The sequence below is a fragment of the Copidosoma floridanum genome, unplaced genomic scaffold (genome assembly GCF_036245765.1).
Source record: "Copidosoma floridanum isolate Cflo_tuat_1 unplaced genomic scaffold, Cflo_Japanese_pri ptg000011l, whole genome shotgun sequence".
Taxonomy (NCBI): domain Eukaryota; kingdom Metazoa; phylum Arthropoda; class Insecta; order Hymenoptera; family Encyrtidae; genus Copidosoma; species Copidosoma floridanum.
Window position 1 is genome coordinate 5,451,162 of NW_028321888.1, and position 23,546 is coordinate 5,474,707.

General features: G+C 33.1%; 1 protein-coding gene across 4 annotated transcripts in view; it reads left to right on the plus strand.

Moving 5' to 3' along the window:
• The window catches only part of lig (ubiquitin-associated protein-like lingerer), a 543,185-nt gene that overhangs the window by 514,122 nt on the left and 5,517 nt on the right, over positions 1–23,546 (plus strand). For all 4 annotated transcript variants that reach the window (XM_089590028.1, XM_089590031.1, XM_089590030.1 and 1 more), the window contains one exon: positions 12,136–12,408. In XM_089590028.1, coding sequence (XP_089446154.1) covers positions 12,136–12,408 — 273 coding nt within the window. The remainder of the gene's footprint in view (positions 1–12,135; positions 12,409–23,546) is intronic.

The window sequence follows — 23,546 nt, forward strand, 5'->3', positions numbered from 1 at the left end:
ATAAGACCAACGTGTTAACAGATAGTATATTATAAAAAATTCAAAGATGGCGTTGTTGTCGGAAGCAAGCTAAGATTTGCTATAAAATTGAAAAAAAACAGTCATGAGAGGTCTATGGACCCTCGGTTGGAATGAAGTTCTATTCGCTTTTTTGTATACGCTGGCTACATACAGTCAAAATGTACATGATAAAATATCAAGTTAATAAAGTTAAAAAATTAATGATAAAATATAGTTATCATGTATCTAATAAATAACGATAACCGACAGAAACGTTCAAATGTTATATCCCGAGTTGGTACGGACAAATTATTTTATAACTTAAAGCTATACGTCCGTCAAATTTAGATAAGACGTATTGTGAATATAAAGCAAGCTCATATGACAAAAGGAGCTTATACGTCACTTACATGCGTGTGTGTAATAGCTTTAAGGTGAATGTTTAATAATATGGTGACATATAGTGCAGCCAGCCTCTTTGTAAGAATGCACGTATGTATTAAAATCGTATTATATGTATCAATTAACAAATCGTATTATATGTATGAATAAATAATTTACTTGCGCATTGATTGACCACTTCTAGTAACACCAATTTTAAAATTTGTAATTAACACACTATTTCATTATATTCAAAATTGATTGTAAAATCCCCAGAAGGATTAATTTCGAAATTTGTAAACTTACTGTCACACTTAAACTTGTATTTGGCGTTCTTTTATTGCTAATGCGAACTTTCATCATCACTGACTCTAAAAAAACTCAATCGCACTTGTCAGAAAAATGCGATTAGTACTGTTGTATTGTTATTGCCTAATGCCTCGCCCCCCTGGGCGCTCTGCGCGTCAACCCCCCCATTTCAAGTTTAAAACTAATTAGTAAAATAAAAAAGGTTCTCATTTTTCTTTTTTTTTATACAATCTTTTATTAAAAAGTAACCTAATCAAAAATATTAGCACATTAAACTTCAAGATAAAATATTAAAATTAAAATATTAAATGTAATGATTTTTATAGTTTAAAAGTTAGTTTGATAATCAAAAACACAAAAAAATTAGTAATACTTTTGACAAATTAATTATTTATATGCTGGTCTTTGCACCCTATTTGCGTTCTTATCATTAACAGAGATTTGTATGAACTAACTTGCAAATTTCTTATGATGTTTTTTTTCATGAATTTTCAGCGTGTCTTCTCTAAAAAATAAGTATCAGTATTTGCACTTAAAAAGAAATAAAGAGATGAAAAAAAATTTCGAGAAGGACTTCCATGACACGAGTTAAATTTACAAATTAATGCTTTAGTTATGTTGATAAGAAACTTAAGTATTTTTAATGGCCTTTGTAATGGTCCAAGGTTAAAAATAACAAACTTATTCAAATATAAAATAGAAGCACAAAAAATTACAGGTGACAAAAAAGGATGTAAAATGTTGATACCAAAAGAAACGTGTGTGTGTGTATGTATGTGTGTATGTGTTTAGAAAAGGTGACTTTAAAGCAACAGATTTCTTTGAAGCGAGAAGTGTCTGCATAAGTCTTTTTCTAAAGATATATATATAATCAGTATGTATGTTTCTACGCTACGACTAAACCGATGCGCTTGCTCAAGCTTATGTATAGGTATCGTGAGAAAAGAAAGGAAGAGAAAAACAACAGCTGTACCTACACTATAGGCAAAGTACACGCATGTATATTGTATACATATATCCGTGTTGCATGTCCCGGTTCCTGCAGAAATTCCAATGAGTTAGAGCCTTGCTTTGCTGTTGTATACTGTTTGTATAGAGAATAGTATAAGAGTGCTTGATCTCTTCGAAGTCTTTAAAAAAACATAGTAAAAATTGTTCTCTTTTCTTATGTATCTTTTTATATGCATACGAAAATGAAACAAACGTGCAGAAACTATTAAATATGTATAATATGACAACCTTACCTTTGAAAACAATAAAAAACGCTGTATCTCGGAAGGAAGGCAAAATTGGCTTAAAATAACAACTTTTACGGGTATCCTAAAGGAAAACTACATGATCGAGGCGCACAAATATAGAGGGGTTGGGCTATGCACAAACGTAACCAGAATTATTTCCTTTTTTGACTGTATCTTTAAAAAAACGAGTGAAAAAATATTTTATTTTTCATGCTGTGTTTGAAAAATTAATATGGACACTTACAAAATCTTCGAAAAATTTTTGTCTCAACATTACCTCTAAAAATTTGAAAAACTGTCTTATCTTGAAAAGAAAACTAGATAGATTCAAAATAAACATTTTTACGGGTTTTCTAAACGAGAACTAAGTAATCAACGCGCACAAATGGAAAGGGGTTGGACTATGCACAAACATTACCTTAACTTTCTCGTTTTTCGACTGTATCTTAAAAAGAACAAGTCAACAAAATTTTTTCATTTAGTATTACATATTTGAAACATTAATACGGGTGTTAAAAAATCTTTGAAAACTTTTTGTTACAACATAGCATGTTAAAATTAAAAACAGTTGTATCTCGTAAGGGAAGCTAGATAGGCCAAAAATTATTCCATTGTAGAAAATAATTATTGAGGTGTAATAATATATGTTACACGGATTCATACAAACAATCGTGAAAATTCTAAAAACAATAAGTCATATTTTAAAGGCAAAGCTACAGGCCACATATCCTAGCTATGAATTTATTTATTTTCTATTCTCTACTATGTATGATAAGAAATATTGTCACGTGACTAAAACCTATATTCCTTATTAATTTTGGGATTATCGGAAATCAGTTATAAGCACGGGTAAATTTTAATATTAAATTATTTATAAACTATCATAGAAAACGAATGGAATGAATATCTACAACTTTACAAAGGAAAATAGTTGTATGTCGATTGTTTTTCGTAATCTCAATAATATAGAGTAGTTTATTTTACTTTTATGGTAGTCCAAATTTTAAAAAAATTTCATTTGTCAGATACAATGTTTCTAACAAGAATTGATTGTGTACATACATAATGTCATATGAAATATACGAATAGTAATTTTAAATGAAAGGAATTTCTAGGAACGCGTCTTACGTAACTGGTGAAAAGTACCTTTGTTCGGGGCAGTATGGTAAATAATTTTGGTTTGTTCTGCATCACATGACCAACATTTCGTACATGTATTGATACATATATCATAGCAATTATGAAAGTACTTAAAATGCGCGAATCCTGTGTAACATTAGTAGTATGTATTAGTTTACGTATCTTATGCACGTGCGTGCTCGAATACGTAATAATAATGAAATTTTTACTATTTTAATATCGGACTCTTAAAAACCTATAAAAATTATGTGTAATCTAATTTTTTTAGTTTCTGTAAAACCAAGTTTAATGATATTTGATTTAGAAGTTTTACTTCTATCTGAAGTTTTAAGACCCACACAAGGAAAAGGACAAATTTTTTCTTTACTAAAAAACACAAGACTGAATCGTATTTTTTGCATTCAGGCAACCAACTAAACATCCATTTTTACAGCCAGTGCAATCTGCAATAGCGTAAGATGCAGAGAGCAGGAAAAGTCTTATATATTATGTGTCGAGTCAAGCCATACGTATATGCTTACAGAAACCGCTGGAAGTATGTAGGTAATGCTGACAGTATATGGCATGGGGAGGAGCTACTGGTCAAGTACAACTGAAGAAGGCCGAACAAAAAAGAGCCGCAGAGCCCTTCGGTGCGCGCGCAGGAAGAGACAGTTGCGCGCTGCAATCTATATAGCTTAATACACGGCTGTATTACTATAGCAGGGTTTGGAAAAAATCTTGTTACACTTTCTTCGGTTTAGCCCCCATGTGCTCAAAACCTTAACGCGAGAAAAAAAAAATTTCGTTCCAAAAAAAAAATATATGAATGCAAAAAGGACCAAAAGTTTTTAAAGCTGGAACGTAAGAAAATTTAAAGAGGGATAAACAGTTAAAGAAATTTACGTCATAAATAAGAATTGAATCAGTGAAATAAATATCTGAATTGGTGAAGGCAATAAATAAATCGAAAGTCAATATTATAAGAGAAAGAGACCAGAGGTTCTAAGTGCGAACAAATTCAAATATTGTGTATTGTGAAAAAAATATATTTAATGAAACAGGTTAAATTAAAAGCAAAAAATTAATTATATGAAAGTGTTATGCAACAAACTAGTAATGAAATTAGTGTACATCAATATCCTTTTTTTTTAGAGATAATAAAAAGCAAAAGAAAATTCAAATAATTAGATGTAGGGTCATACGTTATGAACAATAATATTGCTCAGAAAGAGGAAAAAAATGACTATTTCTCTTAATTAGTCTACCTTTTATTACCACACTTAGTTTTTTTTTCTACCACTTTTATTCTGTTAAGTAATAAACTTTACATAATTCTCATATTATTCGCTATTATCTCACAGAATCATTGTTTATTCTTGATATCTGATTTTTTTGGCTTTTTATTTTAGTATTTTGGTAGACCCTTTTCCTTTCTATCTTTCTCTACATTCTTAATGTTTTGTGTTCCTTGTCCTCACTTTATATTTCGAATTCTATTTTAACGTGATCTTATTCTATTTTGATACCTACTTTTAGCTGAATTATTATGATCCCCTGATTGCTTTTGTAACTTTAGTATTTACTAGAATAAATACCAAACTTTCTTCGTTTTCAAAAAGTTTATGCTCCTTCCCAGTCTTCCATGCTACGTTTATTTGTAATGGTCAAGCAAAGTGCTAAGCATATATTAAAGATAAACTGTTTGGACTTTGTTGATCTTATAGGGCCGAATAAAATTTTGATGTCAAGTAAGAACAAAAAAAATATCCTCCCTGAGTACAGATCGGAAGCAGAACCCCCTATTCACCAGACAGTGGCTACGGTGAATGCACGACTTCTCTGTAGCTCAAGTGATACAGCAACTGTCTAGTAAACAGGAGGTTGTGCGCTCAATCCACACTCTAGGAGGATATTTTTCTCGTTCTTACTTAACATCAAGATTTAATTTCGCCCTATAAGATCGACAAAATCCAAACAATTCATCTATTCGAACTTTGGGGAAAAAGATTATAATATTATTATTATACATATATGAAGGGTTTATTCCTTCTCTATTAAATAAATTTATAACATTATTTTCCGTTTTTTACCATGGCATTTTCTAAATCAATTTACAACTGTCTTGCACGTACATTTGTATTGAATTTATATATTTTTTTTTTCGATAAAACATCCTAATTCTAAAATTTTGTTTTCATTCTAAATCATTCATTTTTGCCTCCCATTCATATCATAAAATCTGCTTATTAGTTTCATGTACCTAACTCGTGACTTGTATTTTTTTCCTCTTTTGAGTAGTATCATCTTCTCTCTCACAAATACCCATTGTTCATAACGCAAAATCCTACATCTAATTACTTGAATTTTCTTTCGTTTTTGATTGTATCAAAATACTAAAATATTGATACATACTAATTTAATTACAAGATCGTTGCATAACACTCTTGTGTAATTAATATTTGGCTTTTAATTTAACCCGTTTAAGGAAATACATTTTTCTAACACTATAAAATATTTAAATCATTTCGCACTTAGAACCTCTGGTCTCTTTCTCTTTTAATATTGACTTTTAATTTATTCTTTGCCGTAATCAATCCAAATATTTATTCCACTGATTTAATTCTTATTGCTGACATTAATTTCTTTAACAGTTCATCCCTCTCTAGTTTTTCTTATGTTTCAGCTTCGAAAACTTTTTGTCTTTTTTGCAATCATGCATTAATTTTAAAAAATTTCGTTTTAAGTGAAGTTTTCCACCGTGATAAATGGAAAAAAAATACTGCGCATGTCAAATGTGACTTTAAGAATTTATTAATCAATGTTAAACAAATTCAATAAGGTGCTTAAAACTTTTTTTATCACAAAAACGGCTACAAAAAAACATGAAAAAAAAAAAAAAAAAAAAAAAAATCACTTAAAACCATTTTTACGTAGGGAAGATATTGGTAAGGAGGTGCGTCGCGAGAATGACCAGTATATATATTTTCTTAAACACTTTTATTCGAAATACCCATCTATAAGGCAAAGTCGCGCGTGTGGTTCCGTTCTAGGCTCGATGTGTCCTTCTGTAGTTATTTCTTGGCGTCTTCATTCGGTAACGCTCGAGTCCCTTGGTAACGCCCGACCCTCTTGATAGCGATCGACTGCTGAAGGCCGGGAGCGCGAATCAATTCCCGAATGCCCGACTGACGCGATTTGAGGCTCGCTGGGCCTTATATTACCTTGTTTCCCACCTGTCGATGCCTTCTTGTTAAAGTAGCCTCGCTGTTACTAGGGAGAGTCAGTATGATATGCTTTGCATATCGTACGTTACACGTCCGAGGCCGCAACGTCGACGCCTTCGATGACGCTGACCTTTCAATTCATCCAGAGTTGAGCCTGTAGACTTGTTTACGATTGGGCGTGTGTGTGCTGTGCTGTATTCTGTTATCTGTGTTGTTTATGTAGTTTAGTATTTCACACTCATTCTTTCATTTCATTGTAGAGAACCGCTGTTCCCTTTACATTTATACTTTCGCTCTTCTAATCATTTAGTCTTCTCTCATTTTGTGTTGAGTGTATAACAATATTGATTTTGTATGCGCTTTGCCTTATGTTACAATTATATTTGAAAATGCCGCGAATTGGGCATCTGCTTAAGACTACTTACTTTATAGTTGTTTTACATACAAAATAATGAATTTGGAATTATACATTACGTTATTTGACATGGAGTTTCTATTTTTTTATTTCCCTTACACCTATTTATCATTTGTTTATTTTGCAAACAAAAAATCCCATACAAATTTCTTACCATTAGTATAAGCGAGAAAAGAAAATTCTCTCTATAGAAGTAGAACTATAATTCCGTCACTGTAGAACTTCTGAGGTTTTGGACAAAAAATTGAATGAAGTGATTTTTAAAAGCCTCTTTTGAAGCCACCTTTACACCACTAAGAGAGTTCTACAGAGACCGAAAAACAAATAGTATTCGGATGGGGCAAGGTCTGGGCTATACGGTGAATGCATTAAAATTTTTCAGCCAAATTTTCTCAATTTTTGCCGAGTTACTTACTAAAGATACGTGTGGTCTAGCGTTGTCATGATGGAAGACAACGCCTTTCCGATTGATCAATTCTGGCCGTGTTTTTTTCATCGCCTGCTGCAATCGCATAAGTTGTTCATAGTAGAGAATCGAATTCATTATTTGACGATCTTTAAGAAGCTCATAATAAACAGTTCTAATTTAGTCCCAAAAAACACTTAGCATCACCTTCCTTGGCGTCAATACAGGCTTTGCAACCATCCGTGAAGCTTCTCCAGTCTTAGACCATTTCTTTTTCGCACAGGAGTATCGTAAAGATTCACTTTTTATCACTCGTAATCATTCGTTTTAAAAATAGCAGTTGATTTGGTTTCAGCAGTGTTTTACAAATGGACACTCGGTCCATTGAATTTTTCTTTGTTAGTTCATGTGGAACCTAAGTATCAAATATTTTTTGGTATCCAATCTTATGTAAATGTTTTAAAGCCGTTTTATGGTCAATTTTTAGTTCCATAGCTATGACAAAAGATGAAATATGTCGGTCTAGCTCCATTTTTCAAAGAATTTTATCAAATTTTTCAACGATTGGCTGACCGGTGCGACATTTATCTCGAACATTGAAATTTTTCGATCGAAAACAAACATTCCAATCCTGGCACTGGAGTTTACTTAAGCACGCATACCCACAAACACTGCACTATTTTTGATGGGCATTCTCTATATCTTTCCTTCTTCAAAAGGAAAACAGCAAAATATGACGACAATGACCTGAAATTTCCATTTTCCAAACGCAATAACTTTTGCCTAAGAACACGAATGACGCTACTTTTATATCTGCAATGTCTTATGGACTGTAACCTTTCAAATGTGCTATGGTATGGCTTCATTAAATAAGTATTACGACTTAAATGTGATCTATTAGGAAAAACCAAAATTTCTTATTCCCCAACCCAATCTATACATATTTTATGTCATTGATCATGTTTATAGCGTACTGGAAGTATACAGTGCTACTCGTATGTAATAATATGCTGACATAAGCAATGTACAGGCACTCATGTATGTATATATAAACGTATGAATGCATCAATTTATGTATTTACGTTTTGATTCTTAATTGGTTTCAGCAATTTTTTTGAAAGTGGTTTCAGCGACAGCAACAAAGCAGGAGCCGCAACATCTTATTTATTTCGTCAAGAATCGTAATAAGTGTAGTTTAAGGACCCTACAGAAAGATTGCACAAAGTATTAGGGATGCCAAAGCAGCAGTAAAATTAGTGATAGCTGTAAAGTAGTTATGACGTTACATTTTTCAGCCCTATTGACGTTTTCACGCTTAGATAAAGCTGTCCCGTATGCAACGCACTAAAGCTACCATACGTTCCCTAAACAAAAAAATACTCCGATGACTGACACCTTTGCTAACGTCTGCTCTAGCCTGACGATGTAAACTCTATACCTAAAGGGAGCTCCACCGCAGACTGTCTGACAGGAAGTGGACAGTTCTGGTAGGAAATGACCAGGACCTATAACTATACTCGTACAATAAAATATCCAAACACCGAATTTACTTCCCGTTTCTTGTTTACTTATTTACATTCGATAAACCTTATGTAATCATCGTTACCATCAGTGTTAATTCGTAGTACTCACAAACTTACATATGCATACCTATACCTACTAACCTGCACACATACACACACACGCGCGCGCACACACACGAACCTCCACGCTCATAATCTAGAGAACCTGACTCAATCGCGACCTGGTCACCAAACAACACTTTCGACCACGAACTACCTTACTCATCAACTCGATGATGAGATCTCGCACTGCACATTATCTCTTTTGCTCGCATGAATTCTTACCACAGCAGACTGTCGGCCACGCTAACCGACCTGCTGAGACCGTAGAGATATAATATATAGCATTAGCAAAGCACTGATTCTCATGTAAGTGAATGCGTGGACTCAGTAGAAAGAGATGCCAAACCGAAATACCTGTCTGTCCCTCTCTGAGGTTCACTCTGATTTGCTTTAGCTCTCAATTAAATAAGTAGAAGTATAGGTAGAAAGGAGTTCTTATTGGCAATCCCCGCCATGTGTAGGTTATATTTGTTAATCAGTTTGCTGTTACTAATATGTACTTATGTTAATGATTTGTAAGATTAACTGTAAAAAATGACGTTAATCTGCGTAGTATGCAAAGCTGAATTTAACCCTATAGATTGCAAACGAAGTTTTCACAGGAAAGACTGACTTTGAATCTATTTCATTCCATTATTACGTTCTTCGAGATTTGTACGGCTCGTAACAAATATGATAAATTTTCTAAACTTTTTTTGGTGATCACGTCAGCGATTTTTATCTTCATAAACATTCATTTTATAATTTTAATTTTCTTCAATTGTTCAACCACTCCCGTATGACTATAATACCTACCAATTATCGTGATCTCTGGATAGTAATATATTTAATTCCTCTTATAATAAACACCATAAAATCTGCAATTATGAAGCATACTGATTTTATACATACTTGTCTAGATTTAATATACTTTAATTGAATGCGCGTTTCCATTGCCATTTAATCTTGCCCTTGGTTTTATAATTTAATTCCATTTTTTTGGTTTGAATCCTTTGACAGTATTATAATGAATGTGTAAGGAGTGAAATTATTGGTGGTTACACATTGTAAGTAATAAAAATTATTCAACAGACAAGAACTATTTTTTATATCACTATTACAGAAAACTGAGGTACAATAGTAACGTACTCATCAGTAAGTATTTGATGGTTTGTAACATAACACTTTCTCTGTGACTTTTTTTGTAAATTATAAAAGTAATAATAATACAATCAAGATTACGATGCACTAAAGTATACATCAAACTTTTGAAAAATATAGTAATAACAGTTCCCAAGCAGTTCAAATGCATCTCTCCTAATTTAAGGAAATACTGTAAAATTGTAAATACTTAAAAACATGAAAACCTTTGCACAAACTTTGAATCAAGATTTTTTTTAAACGTTCTTTGTTATATCTCTTTTTATGCAAAATGACTCTTGTAGTAAAAAAAAATTTTATTCTTAAAATATGGGTTTCTACTTACTTTTAAAAAAAATGATTGTAGGACATACTGAGCGTATCATCCAGATGATAAATAGAATGAAAAATGAAAAAACTACAGAAAAATCGATACAAGAAATCGATACAAGAAGTTGAAAACCTTTGCAAGAGCTCTACATTTTCACTCTCCTCATGCTTACGAAATGGTTCGACAATCTGTCATAAAATGTTTACCTTGTGCTGATATATTGAACAGATGGGATTACTCAAAAAATTAAAAGGCAGGAATATGTGCAAAGGTCATTGACCATGTGTCTCAGCTTATTTTAAATCAAGCGGAAAAAGGACAAAAATTAGTTTTTAATGTCACATTCGATGAAATGTATATTAAGCTGCATGTATTTTACTGTAACAAATCGCATAAGTAGGAAGATCTAGTCGATGTGCGCGATAACATTGATTATGTTGATTTAGAGGGTCAGGCACAAAAGCTCGTAAAGCTTTGGTTTTTATGATCGTAAGTATCAATGGATCTTTCAAGAGTCCCGTCGCGTATAACTTAGGCAATTTATTAACAGGTGATCAGAAATTGTTGCTTCGAACCGAAGTGTTAATTCAATTGCATAAGAAAACATTGAAGTTGTAAAAGTGACATTTGATGGTGATAAGTCCAACCAATGATCGTGCAGCTCTGAACAGCAAATTTTACGCACACAGATAAAGAAAACTCCAAACCCTTTTTCTTACACATCGTTATTCAGAAATCTGTGTTTACATTTTTTGACGCTTGTCACATGTTGAAATTAGTCTGTAATTACGTAGCAAAAAGTCCTTTGCTATACAATAGTATATACAGTAGAAAAAAACAATTGGTTGTATATCTTCAAGTTAAATGAAAAACAGTTGCTGTAAGAAATGCATTGTGCATGCAAATTAATTAACAGGCACGTAAGCTTTCAAAATGAAAATGAAAGTATTCTTGGCAGCATAAGTTCAAAATCAGCTATTGGTCTTCTGATGTACTGACATTTTATTTATTTATTTATTTATTTTTTTTTTTTTTACAGTTAACCAATCTTTTAGTTATCTCTAGGCTCGAAAAAGATCCATCCGTCTTTGCGCCGAATACGAGCCGTGATGTTGATAATTTTTTTTCTTACTCCGTAAATTATTACCATTTGAGACTTGAAAAGAAAATACTCTATGGTATTTGAGCGAAGCGATCTATTCTGTTTTTATTTTACGGGTTCCTACTTCTTCTGATGATGGTTGACTGTTCCCTTAAAAATTTACATAAGTTGAAGCGGATCTTGTAATGTCTCTGTAAAAGGACGTGGCAATTAAGTAAATAATGTTATCAAGAGCTAACAATCATACTGATACAAATACTGTATCTGTGTGAATCATCGAGCTCGTTAAAAACTTGGTGGAAATAAAGCTTCTTATCAATTTTGAAGGGAATAATAATAATAATAACTCAATTTTCCAGACGAACGTACTCTGAAGTTGAAAGATAGTTTTGTGCATGTCTTAGATCCATTGTGTATTTTGCAGTAACACTTTTTTTAGCATGTTGAACTTTTTTCTAACTGTATGGGACAAAAAACGTCTCACGTATTGATCACTTTAACGCATTGTGGATTAAAGTGTTTCAAACAAGCTTAGGAAAATTTTTCTCTTAGTCAGCGGCCTCCTCGTCTACCCGCTTTCCTATTTGGAATTTCCAATGAATCAGTTATATTCAATGATTCTCAATTTTGTATTAATTGACAAATTTTTGTAACAACAATGTCATATTTTCTAATTTTCGTTCTCTTTAAACCTGTCACGTAGAATAGACCCGTTTTCTCAAGCCATACATTGTTACATAAAAAATACCTATAGCCAACAAAACTTATGCTATCCTTAAAAGATTAACTTAAATAAAAATATATTCCAAAAAAAAGAGTTGTAACTAAGAATAATAACATACAAATTTTTATATTTTTTTTAGCAAATTGCAACAGCTGGAAATGCTGGCTCAACAAGCGGTGCTTACAATACAAAACCGGCAACTTATAGTTCAGGTTATGGTGGTAGCACAAATTATGATACTTTAACGAATTCTGGAACTTCAGGTGATTATAAAAGCTCTACATCTGGGTATTCCAGTAACCAAAGTAATAAAAACGGATCCTCAAGTGGAAATACCAACGTGACAGGAAGTTTAACTGATATAAATACGACACTTTATACAAAAGGTCATGTAACGCTGAACAAAGTTAATGTAAGTATGATGATTTTTTTTAAGTACAAAATTTTTAATCATAACTAATTTCTTTAAATAAATCAGTACCTTTGAAAAGTCAAAAAACTCTATGCAAAAAAAGGTTTATCGTAGGAATAACTTGCCTACCGATCCTACAAACTTTATTTAAGACCAAAAAATTTTTACTTTAAGAAATAAACATTTATTTACGTATAAATAATTGTAAGAAAAATATTATTTTTGTTATTTTTAATAATTAAAATTTCTTACATATGTCACAATAGCACTAATATGGATTCACAGTCCTGGCATAGATTATAATTTTCCTATTTCCTTTAATTATAAATAGTTTAACAATTGATTATTCGATAATTTACTTTAATGCAAAGCTTTCAGTTAACAATTGGCTGCTCTGTTACTCTTGAAGTAGAATAAAAACGGTTTTACATTTGACTAATCTTAATTTTTAACAGATTTAAAGTATGAGAATAGTTAATCTTGTTTAGTTACTAAACTTTTTCGTTGTAGTTAACGTTATTGATTTTTTTTTTTGGCCTAAAGATATTATGATAAATTTAACTCCGGAACTTCTTTCTCAATTTTCTGATCTAGGCTGTCAGTACTGCACATTGTTTTTCTGAACTGTTTGTAGCTTTCTTTTTTTTGGCTCTTTCTATTGTAGCTTACTATCTTTTGGCTTTTTCTTTTTCTCAAAGTCGTTCTCTTTTCTTTCAATTGCTGTTTGAATTTTGCTATTAGCCTTGTATCTTTACAATTTTTATTACTTTTTCATTATTTTGTACGATTGTTTTGTACTTGTTTTTATTTCCTTGCATTCCGTGTTATATCAATGAAAAACCTTCTTTAGCCAGTATGTCATTTCCATGGTTTATGTGAACTGTTTTTCTATTATACTTGAATTAAACATATGTGTATTATTAAACTAGGAATACGTGATCCGAATACCAAATGAATAACTTCAAATTGTTTTGAACATTGAAAATGATTAAAAAAAGAAAACATGAATTTACTTTAAAAAAAACAACTCTGTTGACAAATGTGATGTGTTTTCATACAAAAAAAAAAAAAAAACAAAAAAAATTAATGAATAAAAAAAGTAATTTACAAATAACAAATACGAAGTATTTCAAACATATGATTAAAGTTTTTCAGGTTATACTGTTTTTTATTATTAATACGGATTCTTTAAGTATAATAGTGATCGTTAAAGCTAATGTAAGCGATTAAGTTTAACTTGAAAAATATCTCATTTATTATTACTCTATAAATATTATGATTTTTAATTTCGGACTATTCTGCGCAATTTTAGTCACAAGAGTACCTTCCTTAGTACAAGTAACCTTGTTATTGTAATACTACTATGACTTGCACGCTGAGTAGCATTGTGAAAGAAATTTTTTAATGTGTTATCTGCAATTTTGGTTCTACACAATTTGTTAATATATACCTTTAAAGAACTACTATTGATCAAACCGAATTCGTATTTTGATCTGATACTCTAAAACATCTTTGGATAAAAAACGTTTTAAGACTTTTATTTACATTTCTGTAATTTGACCGTTCCTGCAAACAGAATTAGAAAGTGATAGAAATCAAACAAATATCGAACGCAAAGAAGAAGACAATAAGATTTTGACTTTAAATGGTTAGAAAACAAATTAAAATACGTACAATGTAACGTAATTGAATGCACAAATTCCGGACTGCACATTTCAGTTTAACCTCATCACCCACAGTAATAGTAAAGTACCTTACAAAAAGACACCCTTAGATGCAGGCACCTCCAACGTATTGTTTTTTTAAAACAATCCAATACATTCAACGGGATGAATTCGATGTATTATGCAACATTACACGTTGTAACGGGGTGTCTATACTTGCTTACGGCTCTGGAAACCACTAATTAATACGAGGAGTACTCTGATTGAGACTGTCCTTCCCGGGTACCCTCAGAGACATAATCACAGTTTTTTTCACTCGATAGCATTAACAGCAAGGCACGTACGGCCGAGGAAGCTTTCCTCTCGGAGCTGACGGCACGCAATAATTCGACCGGGCACAGAGAGAGATTACACGGCTATCACGATTTTCACGCACGCACTACGCTTACCTGGCTTTTTGTAGCCTTGTGTTTAAGCTTGTTGGTCGAGCAGATGATCTCTCAACAGGAATTCTCGGCCTGGTATCTTGCTGGCAAGTCGCTTATTCGTAGGCGTTAGGTGGCAGGCTCTAACAAGGCGATGGCGAGACTGTCCCTTGGTGACTTGGAGTGCTTTTCGGGCAAGAGAAGCACGTGTGTATCCTACCTATACATAATCCCTTCTGGCCTGATGGCCCACAGTGTCTCGCGCTAATACGCATCGCAAGACACTTGTCTCTCCATCTACTCTCTCCGGCTTTTCGTTCTTGCGCAGTCTAGGTGAACATGAACGCTGGTCAGGAATTAATCGCCCGTTACAATGTATTGCACTACACTGAAAAAGTTAATGTGTTTTAATAAACCTTAATAAATTACTTTTTATGATGTTGGCTACAATAATTTGTGTCTTATTCTTTTGTTCCTTATTTATTTGTATCTGAGTTTTTAGACTTAATTTTCCAGAATTTTACAACGTTTTAGCCGTGCTTATTTAATTTAATGCTACACTTTTATCTAGTGAACCTTAGTTTTGAAAATTCTAGTTTAAACAAAATTGCATCTGTGAAAATATAAAATCACATTAAAAAGGCATTTAATATCAGATATTTATAAGGATAGAATATCATAAGCAGTGCTAGCCGTATGAAACGCCTATAGGCAACATCACGTATTTCAAATAATCTTTATTGGTTAATAATTTGTAGCATCACTTATCTATTATTCAGCTGAGTTACGAAAGTTACAGTAGGTATAATCTTCCTCATAAAATCGTTTTTATTTTTTATTAGCTCCTGGCAATAAATATTAATCTATTTTTTTGCTGATGGTAAACCTTGCATTTTGATTTTATTCATGAACAAACCTACGATGTACAGTGCTCCTCATTAATTGGCTTGTGTGTTTTTGATTATTTGATTACTACTATCTTCCGCGGTATTAGAGCTTTTATCATATGTTCATTCTTGTGTTAAAAAAGTTCTAAAATATAATCTACCAGCCGTACAAAAGTATCACTATTAATTCTGTAAAAATGAATAATTAGCATATGGGGAGAGTCACGTCAACTGCCCCAGCGCTGCTGCGCACGGCCCGCGCGAGCGTAAAACACTACGTTTTCAACTCGTCGTTTTGGTCTCAAAATGTTAATAAGAGAACTATCAAAATACATTTTCTGACATATTTTTTCCTCAGCTTTCTAGTGGTGACATTGGTTTTTCAAAATTCTGCCTCCATAACCTCGAAAAATGCAAAAGTTCAAAAAACACGTTGTATTTTCAAGATCTTCAATTTTTGGCATTTTTTGGACTATCTACATCGTAAGATGAGACTTTTTTACGTAGATAGCGACAATCAAAAAGAGGGGTTTTTGTTTTTACGCAGTATTTAAACGACGAACAAGACGGCGCGAGCCACTGTGGCCACGCTGGCAGTGGGTCAGCCGCCCGCTATCTGCTACGATCATATTAGTCTTTTCAGTTATATATGTATTGGCGATGTAAACAATTCTTACTTAACGAAGGTTCGCATGAATCAGTGATACATTTTTTGATAAAATATATTTATGTATTCAAGAATTTTTTAATAAATAAATAGTAATAAATGTCCATAAAATATTTGATATTTACATTTTAAATGTATTCAACAATAAAAACACTGATGTTTTACTTAGTTTTTGGCTTCTTTTTAGTTACATTCGTTTTACAACCTTTTAATTTTGGAAAGATTGTATATTGATAACATATAGACGTTTTCTTTAGCATTAATTTTTTATCCTTAATGGGGATAAACCCATGATAATTCAGTGTTCCTGGAATCGTTCTTGCACTAGAAATGTGTTCTTTTAGTTTTAAGGCAGTTTATTCATACTCACAATTGCTACTAAAAAAAATTTTCGTTTCTTTACAGTGATTTTTTGCCCAGTTAAAAAGATCTTCTGCCTTTAAAATGTGATTGCCTGCAGAGAGTTACACACTCGTCCTTCTAGCGTCTCGTTTTCTGTTCAATCCTATTCCATCACTCACTCCCTTTACGTGAGCGGTAGCGTGGATATGCCACTCTGCTGGAATTCCAAAATCTTCTTCGTGATTTAAAAGAAGATAAAAGTTAGTTTTATTTTTAAAATGGTGTGAAGCACCATCACTAACGTAATATATTTCTTTTGAATTAAATTCTTTTTTTAAATAGTTGACGATGATTTTTTAATAAACGAATACGGCAATTGTGTCATGTGTAAGGTTATCAGATATCACTGCCGAGCTTTTATGCCTAATTTCGTTAACTTCCTTATAATACAGAACACACGTAAATATCGTTGCTTGGTTATTAATCCAGTGAAATGACTGGGCTGCATTTTAAACCACAAACGGGTAATTCTCCGCGAAATTGAAGCTTACTATAAACTTACCATCGAGTGAATTATTTTTTAAATTTTTTTACGAATGGAGATTGTTTTTTAGCAAAATAATTATGTGTTTTTAACTTCATTAATTTTTCGCCCAGTAAATCCAAATATTCACAAATTTTCACTGTATTCGATGTTATCGTGCACCGATAAGTTTGCGCCCATATTTGATAACTTACTTTAAAAACACCCTCAGCTTCTCATGAATCTAATAATAAAATTGGTAGTTTTCTGAAATTGGGACAATCTAAACAATTTTCTAAAAAACAATTTTCTGAAGGATTATCGCAAATGATGGTGTTTATACAGTCCCTGAAATTTTTAAGAGGTGTGTCCGCGGGCTCAGTCAATTACTCTAAATTTATTGCATCAAGCATTAATTTTACGTTTTCGTGATGCACGCATACGCAAACATTGTATGTACCACTGCTTCCGGCTAAAATACAGTTTGGAGGCCTGAGCTGCACAAATTTCGTGAGACTCACTTTGACGTTCTCATTTTTCTCTTTCAATAAAATGAATAACTCATTTAAATTTCCGAGTAGTAATCGTTTTGGAACATGCACCCATGTACCATTATCCTGTTTGACTGAAACATAATCTTTTAATCCCGGCATTAAACGACTTACACTGTCATTCTCATAAAATTTTTTTATAGAGTTCTCAACGTTAGCAAATAAAACATTTTCCTTTTTTTTATGGGGTGATGTAATTATGCCATGTTCAGCAACTAAATCTAAAGCTTGTCTAGTTTCTCTTTCCGTGCAACCAAATTCTTTCATAAGATCTCTTCGGTTCCAAAATTTTGGGGCTAGAGTGAGCAACGTGATTCTTTCTCGCTTATCATTTGATAATGCAAATTTCTCTATAATTTTCTCCAATACTGCGATGCCTGCTTTACGATATTTATCATCTTGAATTTTTTTTTAGATTTATACTTACAAGCTTCAACCTTGTACTTTACACAAATCAAAGCATCAGCTCGAATAAAAGGAAAGGTTTCTGTCAAAAATTGCGGAAATTTAACCAGATTCTTCTTAACTTTGTGATTATCTATATTCAGTGGATTACAAGATTTTACCATCTTGAGTACTTATTATTAAAAACGAGTTAAAAAACCAAATCACTACTAAAATAAACTATCGACAAATGCGCAAGTATAAAGCTCACTTAGATTCTCTGTTACAATCACATAACCTACATAAAAAAATTTTTTAACAAAATTTCATTGAGAATTAATAACAGTACCGAAACCTATAAAAACTTCAAACTTACGATAGGATAATCTTCAAAATTTATTCAAAATCACTGGACAATTTATCTTAAAACTCCTTTCAGTCCTTCTGTTCAGTATATATAATGGCAACAAACAAATACTCTACATGAAAAAGTGTTTAAGTTAAAAAGTACAGGTTAGAAATAACTAATAACCATAATTTATTTTTTATCCCGATGGTCCCTCATATTAAAGTATCCGTTCATTTTAAATATTATTACCTTACATACCTAAGCTCGAGTAGTACCAAGTACTATTTTTTAAAAACAAGTTATCAGTAAAATATTTTCTAAAAATAATTTACTTAATATCTCACATTATACTATAGTATTAGGATTCCACGTATTGGCTTCGAGCACAATTCCGAAACATGCTACCATCGACCATCTTGAAGACGATTGGTTTGGAGTAGAAAAGGATAGTACTAGGTTTATTAAGGTATGGTGACTTATACTACTTGTACAAATTCATGATACATATTACTTTCCTGTTTTATTTGAAATCCATAGTTGTCAACTTGCTCAATGAGGGCGCTGTTTCGGAATTGCACTTGAACTCAATATTCGATACCCAAGACATTTTACGTATCCTATATCCCTAGCCTCTAACCATCATTGATCTTTTCTTCTGTACAGGGTTGTTTTCGGTGTTTAAAAATTTCTTGTATACCCATTTGCAGAGTTATGGGTTAAGGGTAGTATGTGAATCTTTCGTGCGGGCTCTTAAAAAATTTTTCTCAGACGACACGGTTATCCATCCTAATGCTTCTATTTATAGGGTACAGAGATCGTTTCCAAACACACCTCACTTATTATCAAATTTAATGAAAGGATATCTTCCATTAAATCATCTAACTGTATGTACAAACTTTTTTAAAACCAAAAGTGGATTTTACCTTTAAGCTAGCTAGTTGTTGGCTTTCCAAGAAAATAATAGCCTCCGTTACTTTAGATATTATCATCAAACTTCACTATTCGTTTTTAAGAATTGAATAAGTGGTTTTCCAGCATGGTGGAGAGTAAAATAAACTTAATTTTACAAGACTATCACTAATTCTTGTACCTTACTTATGTATATACATAAACATAAGAATATCATATAGCACAGGTAAGATTTTTCTACTCGCCCAAATCTGTAGTAAAAAACAGCAAGTCTGGCCCTGTTAAGAATATTTATGAACTATATCCATCTAGATGTAAATGTGGTCTGGAGTAGTATCATATACGTGACTATAGCAAGAGTACACACTTTACAGTGCTCATCCATGGGTCGCATGCAGTCACTTGTTCTGAAACTCTGGAGTACCACAGCCGCTGTGTAAATCCTTTCTCTTTTCCATGTTCACACATATGTTTCTGTTGAAACTCATTTACATATGTATCGACTAAGGTAACTTATCTCTAATTACCTTTTTTTCTGTATATAAATCTTAAGTTCATGAGGACTCGTATAGGAAGTCATTCAAAATTTACAAATGTAAAATTTAAATTGCTCTTGATTTTAAATAATAAATATATCTTTTTATACAATTTTTAATACTTAAATCATAAATACCTTCAAAAATTTTACTATGTTTTTCTATTTTATATAAATATTATAATTTTGTATTTTCTTATAAAAAAAACAAGAATTGTATTGTTCTTTGTATGAATAAAATCCCTCAATCAAAAAATAAATTTACTTTCTCATTTAATGAATGCTAAAAAAAATACCTTACAGTGACATGAAAAAAATGAAGAAATATTATTCTGTGTGTAAATGTCTTATTTAATGTTTATTTATTAAAAGAGTGACTAAAAGTATATTTTTTAAAGTTATATGCTAACAAAGTAACTTTAGTTGAACTACTACAAATCTATCATATTTTAATAAAGAGAAAAATGGGGTTCTTGACTTTGCGATGTTAATATGGATACGGCTGAGGTCTACTGTTTTAAAATTCCGTAAGCTTATTGGTTGCTTTTTGACTGAGTGAGGTGTTACCAAATTATATAAAAAAAGTAACATAATATATTTTTACATTAAATAAAATTGACTAAAAAAGTTTATAGTAATGGAAGTTGTGTAAGTGAAAATACAATTTTTTTTCTTTTTGACAATTCAAGAAAGTAAACAGGTACTAAACAAAAACTCCAGCTCGTTAAACAAAACAAAAAAAATGGAAGAAATTTATATCATATTTATTTAAGTACACGCCAAAAAAATTTGTGTTTAAAGAGTGCACGTTACTCGGGATAGGAAAGTCCAAGTAGGTACCGAACTTATACAGTTCAACGCAACGTTATACTTGTACAGCTCCAGGCAGTGTTGAACTTTATGAGTCCGTGGAGGGGGTACTCTACGAGCCCAATGGGTTGGACTATTTGAGTGTAACTTCTAGAGCTCCTAGCTTCGGCCATATGTATATGTACATACATATGACTGGATATACATATCAATGTCTTGACTCTGCGTTGCGATCATCAAAGTACAACTATATGTATATGTTTTGATGATCGCACTATCGCAGCGCGAGACACACTCAAGACGTTGATATGTATGCATACACATATGGCTGAAGCCAGGAGCTCCATAGGTTTCACTCAAATAGTCCAACCCGTTGGGCTCATCGATTACCCCCTCCACGGACTCATAAAGTTCAACTCTACCTTGAACTGTATGAGTACAACGTTTTGAGCTAGATGGCGCCCAGTTAGTTGAATTGTATAAGGTGGGAACTTACTTGCACTTTCCTACTCCGAGTAACGTGTACTCTTTGAACACGAAATTTTTTTGGGTGTAGAAGTTGAACAGAAGTTGTGAGGCTGAAAAGGATCAAATAGACAATATAATTAAATTGAATGAAATAAGAACTATTATAATAGTTTACTAATAGTCTTACATTGTATGAAAGGTGGCTTAAGCGGAGCTTAAACATTATCAGAAATAATCAGGGTATGAGGGCTGAGTTGAGAATTATATCCAAACTAAAATAGTTTAACCTCATTCTCAAGATGTCAAAGAGGAGTCAAGAGGCAGTATATAAATGAGGCAATCACGAAAACCAAGAAGTGTAATAGAAATAAGTGGAGCTGAAGGGAACGAATGAGTATTATCAGGGTTTCTACAGATCCAGGAAAACCGGGAAATCCGATAATTCTTAGGGATTTTTTTTTTTTATATTATAGAAACCGAAAAAACTCAGGGAATTAACTGTGGTATCCTGGAAAAGTAATTTTTCAAAAGTTGACAAATATTACTTTCAACACGGCCCCGAGCCTGTCGGGTTTTACAACCCAGCTGCAATTTTAGTTTTCGAATAAAATAATTTTAAAAAATTGATTAATTTTTATAGGCAAATTTTGTGGGTACATTTTTTGCCATGACACAAAGTACATGGTGGCCTTTTTCATATACAAGTACATATATTGTAGCCCAAGTATTACATAGATTTATAATGTATTACAATTGCATAGGACGTTTGTTATGTAGAGCACATATTATTTTATCATACGGATCACATTTTATTTTTGTATTCCCAAAATCATTGTTGTTACACATGAACGCATTTTTTGGAATCATAGATTTTTTTTCCGACGAGAACTCACAGAAAAAAATTTGGGTGCCCTCACCGGGAATCGAACCTGCGACTCTTCGAACATGTTGTTTCTGAGGCAAGCACGCTAACCACTGAGCCAACGCCACTCTATGGTTTTCGAATAAGCTTACTAAGCTGGGTAGCTCCATATGATGGTGGTGTACTCCAGGTGACACACACCTTCTGTCGGCGTTAATTGTTCTGCCAGCGTTTAACATTGGCCAACAGTCTGTTACGCAAGGCTTTCTTGCTTCCGTTTTCTTTCGGAGACGGTTTCTGAAAGCGTAGAAGCTTGTTCAGAGTTAGCGTTTCTAATGCAACGCTTGCCTTTATTGCAGCAATATTTTTACAGCTGGCTTTAAAACTTAGCCCTCTGCCTGCCGGTTGTGTTCCACTCCGTGTTGCATTCCTTACTCCAGACTTGTAACCAGGTTAGCCAAACTCAGAAGAGAGAGCCTTTCCAACAGTCCGATTTTTTAGTTCATGACTTTAACGAAGTAAACCGACTAGCCGTAGTGTACTTGTGGTGATACTCTTGCGTGGCAAGTCTTTGAACCAAGTCAAGCTCGGCTCTAATCGCTACGAGGCCGTGGCCCTTTCTCGTCATAAGTGAAGTGTTCCACTGTAAGTGTCTAAAATAACAATGCTTCTCTTGTTAGGGAAAAAGTGAGAGTCAGATAATTACTCAAAGCGCTTTTCACAATCGTGGACTCCAATTACTATCCGTGACTGCTCTTTTGACTCGTCTGTGCACATGGCACCAAGAGTCGTGCACAGATTTGGGTGTCGGACCATAGGCACTTCGCTGCCCCCAAATACAGTAATTTTCACACAAAAGAACTTTTCCCTTCCCAAGGCTCTACCTTGAGAAGCTATGGCCGAATGCTCTAATATCGCAGACAGTCAGTGGAATCGATGACGCAATGGCTTTGATCCCCCATGACTCTTTCCCTCTTGACCCTCAATTTAAATATGGACAGAGTAAATCTCGTTAATGCATTCATGCGCATCACTAATAAGATAACGAGGCATTTAGCTACCTTAAAAAAGTCATAGTTATTATCTCATGGACAAGCTCCTTTCGTCGAAATCCATCCCGAACAACCAAGATTGACGAGTGCCACCAATAAAAGTGTCCTGAACACCAACGTTTTCGGCAAAATACCAGGAGACGTCAAGCCAAAACCCCGTCTGCTCTAGCAATTTAGAGTTTCATGGCGATTCTTCCAACCGACCTGGTGCTAACAAAACAGATTTTGCTACAAGAGCAAGCTAGGGATACCTTGGTAATTCGTCCTAACGGCATACCTACAGAGAAGGTATTTTCCAGGCCCACTTTTCCGTCTAACGATAAGCAGTTATCCGAGGAACGACCCGAAGATGAGATATTCTTTGGTCAGCGGCGTACCTCCCTCCATCACAGTCTCCGTACATCGAGACTCCCAGGGTAAGAGTCAAACTATCTGCAGCCAGCTCTCCATCATCAAGAATAATAATAATAAGGAATAGCTATCACCACTGGCCCTTTTCAGAGCCATCATAAGTATTTACGTTCCCTACTTAACCATCAATCTCATTGGTTAATTTTAGGGACACCTAACGTTAAACTACCTTACCAACAAATTTTACTGCCATTTTCGGAGACGATTTATCGACTATAAGACTACATAAAGCCGGCCACTATTAAACCAACTCAGTCATTCACTGGCCAACGTCATAAGCGAAGTTGTTCGTCGCAAGG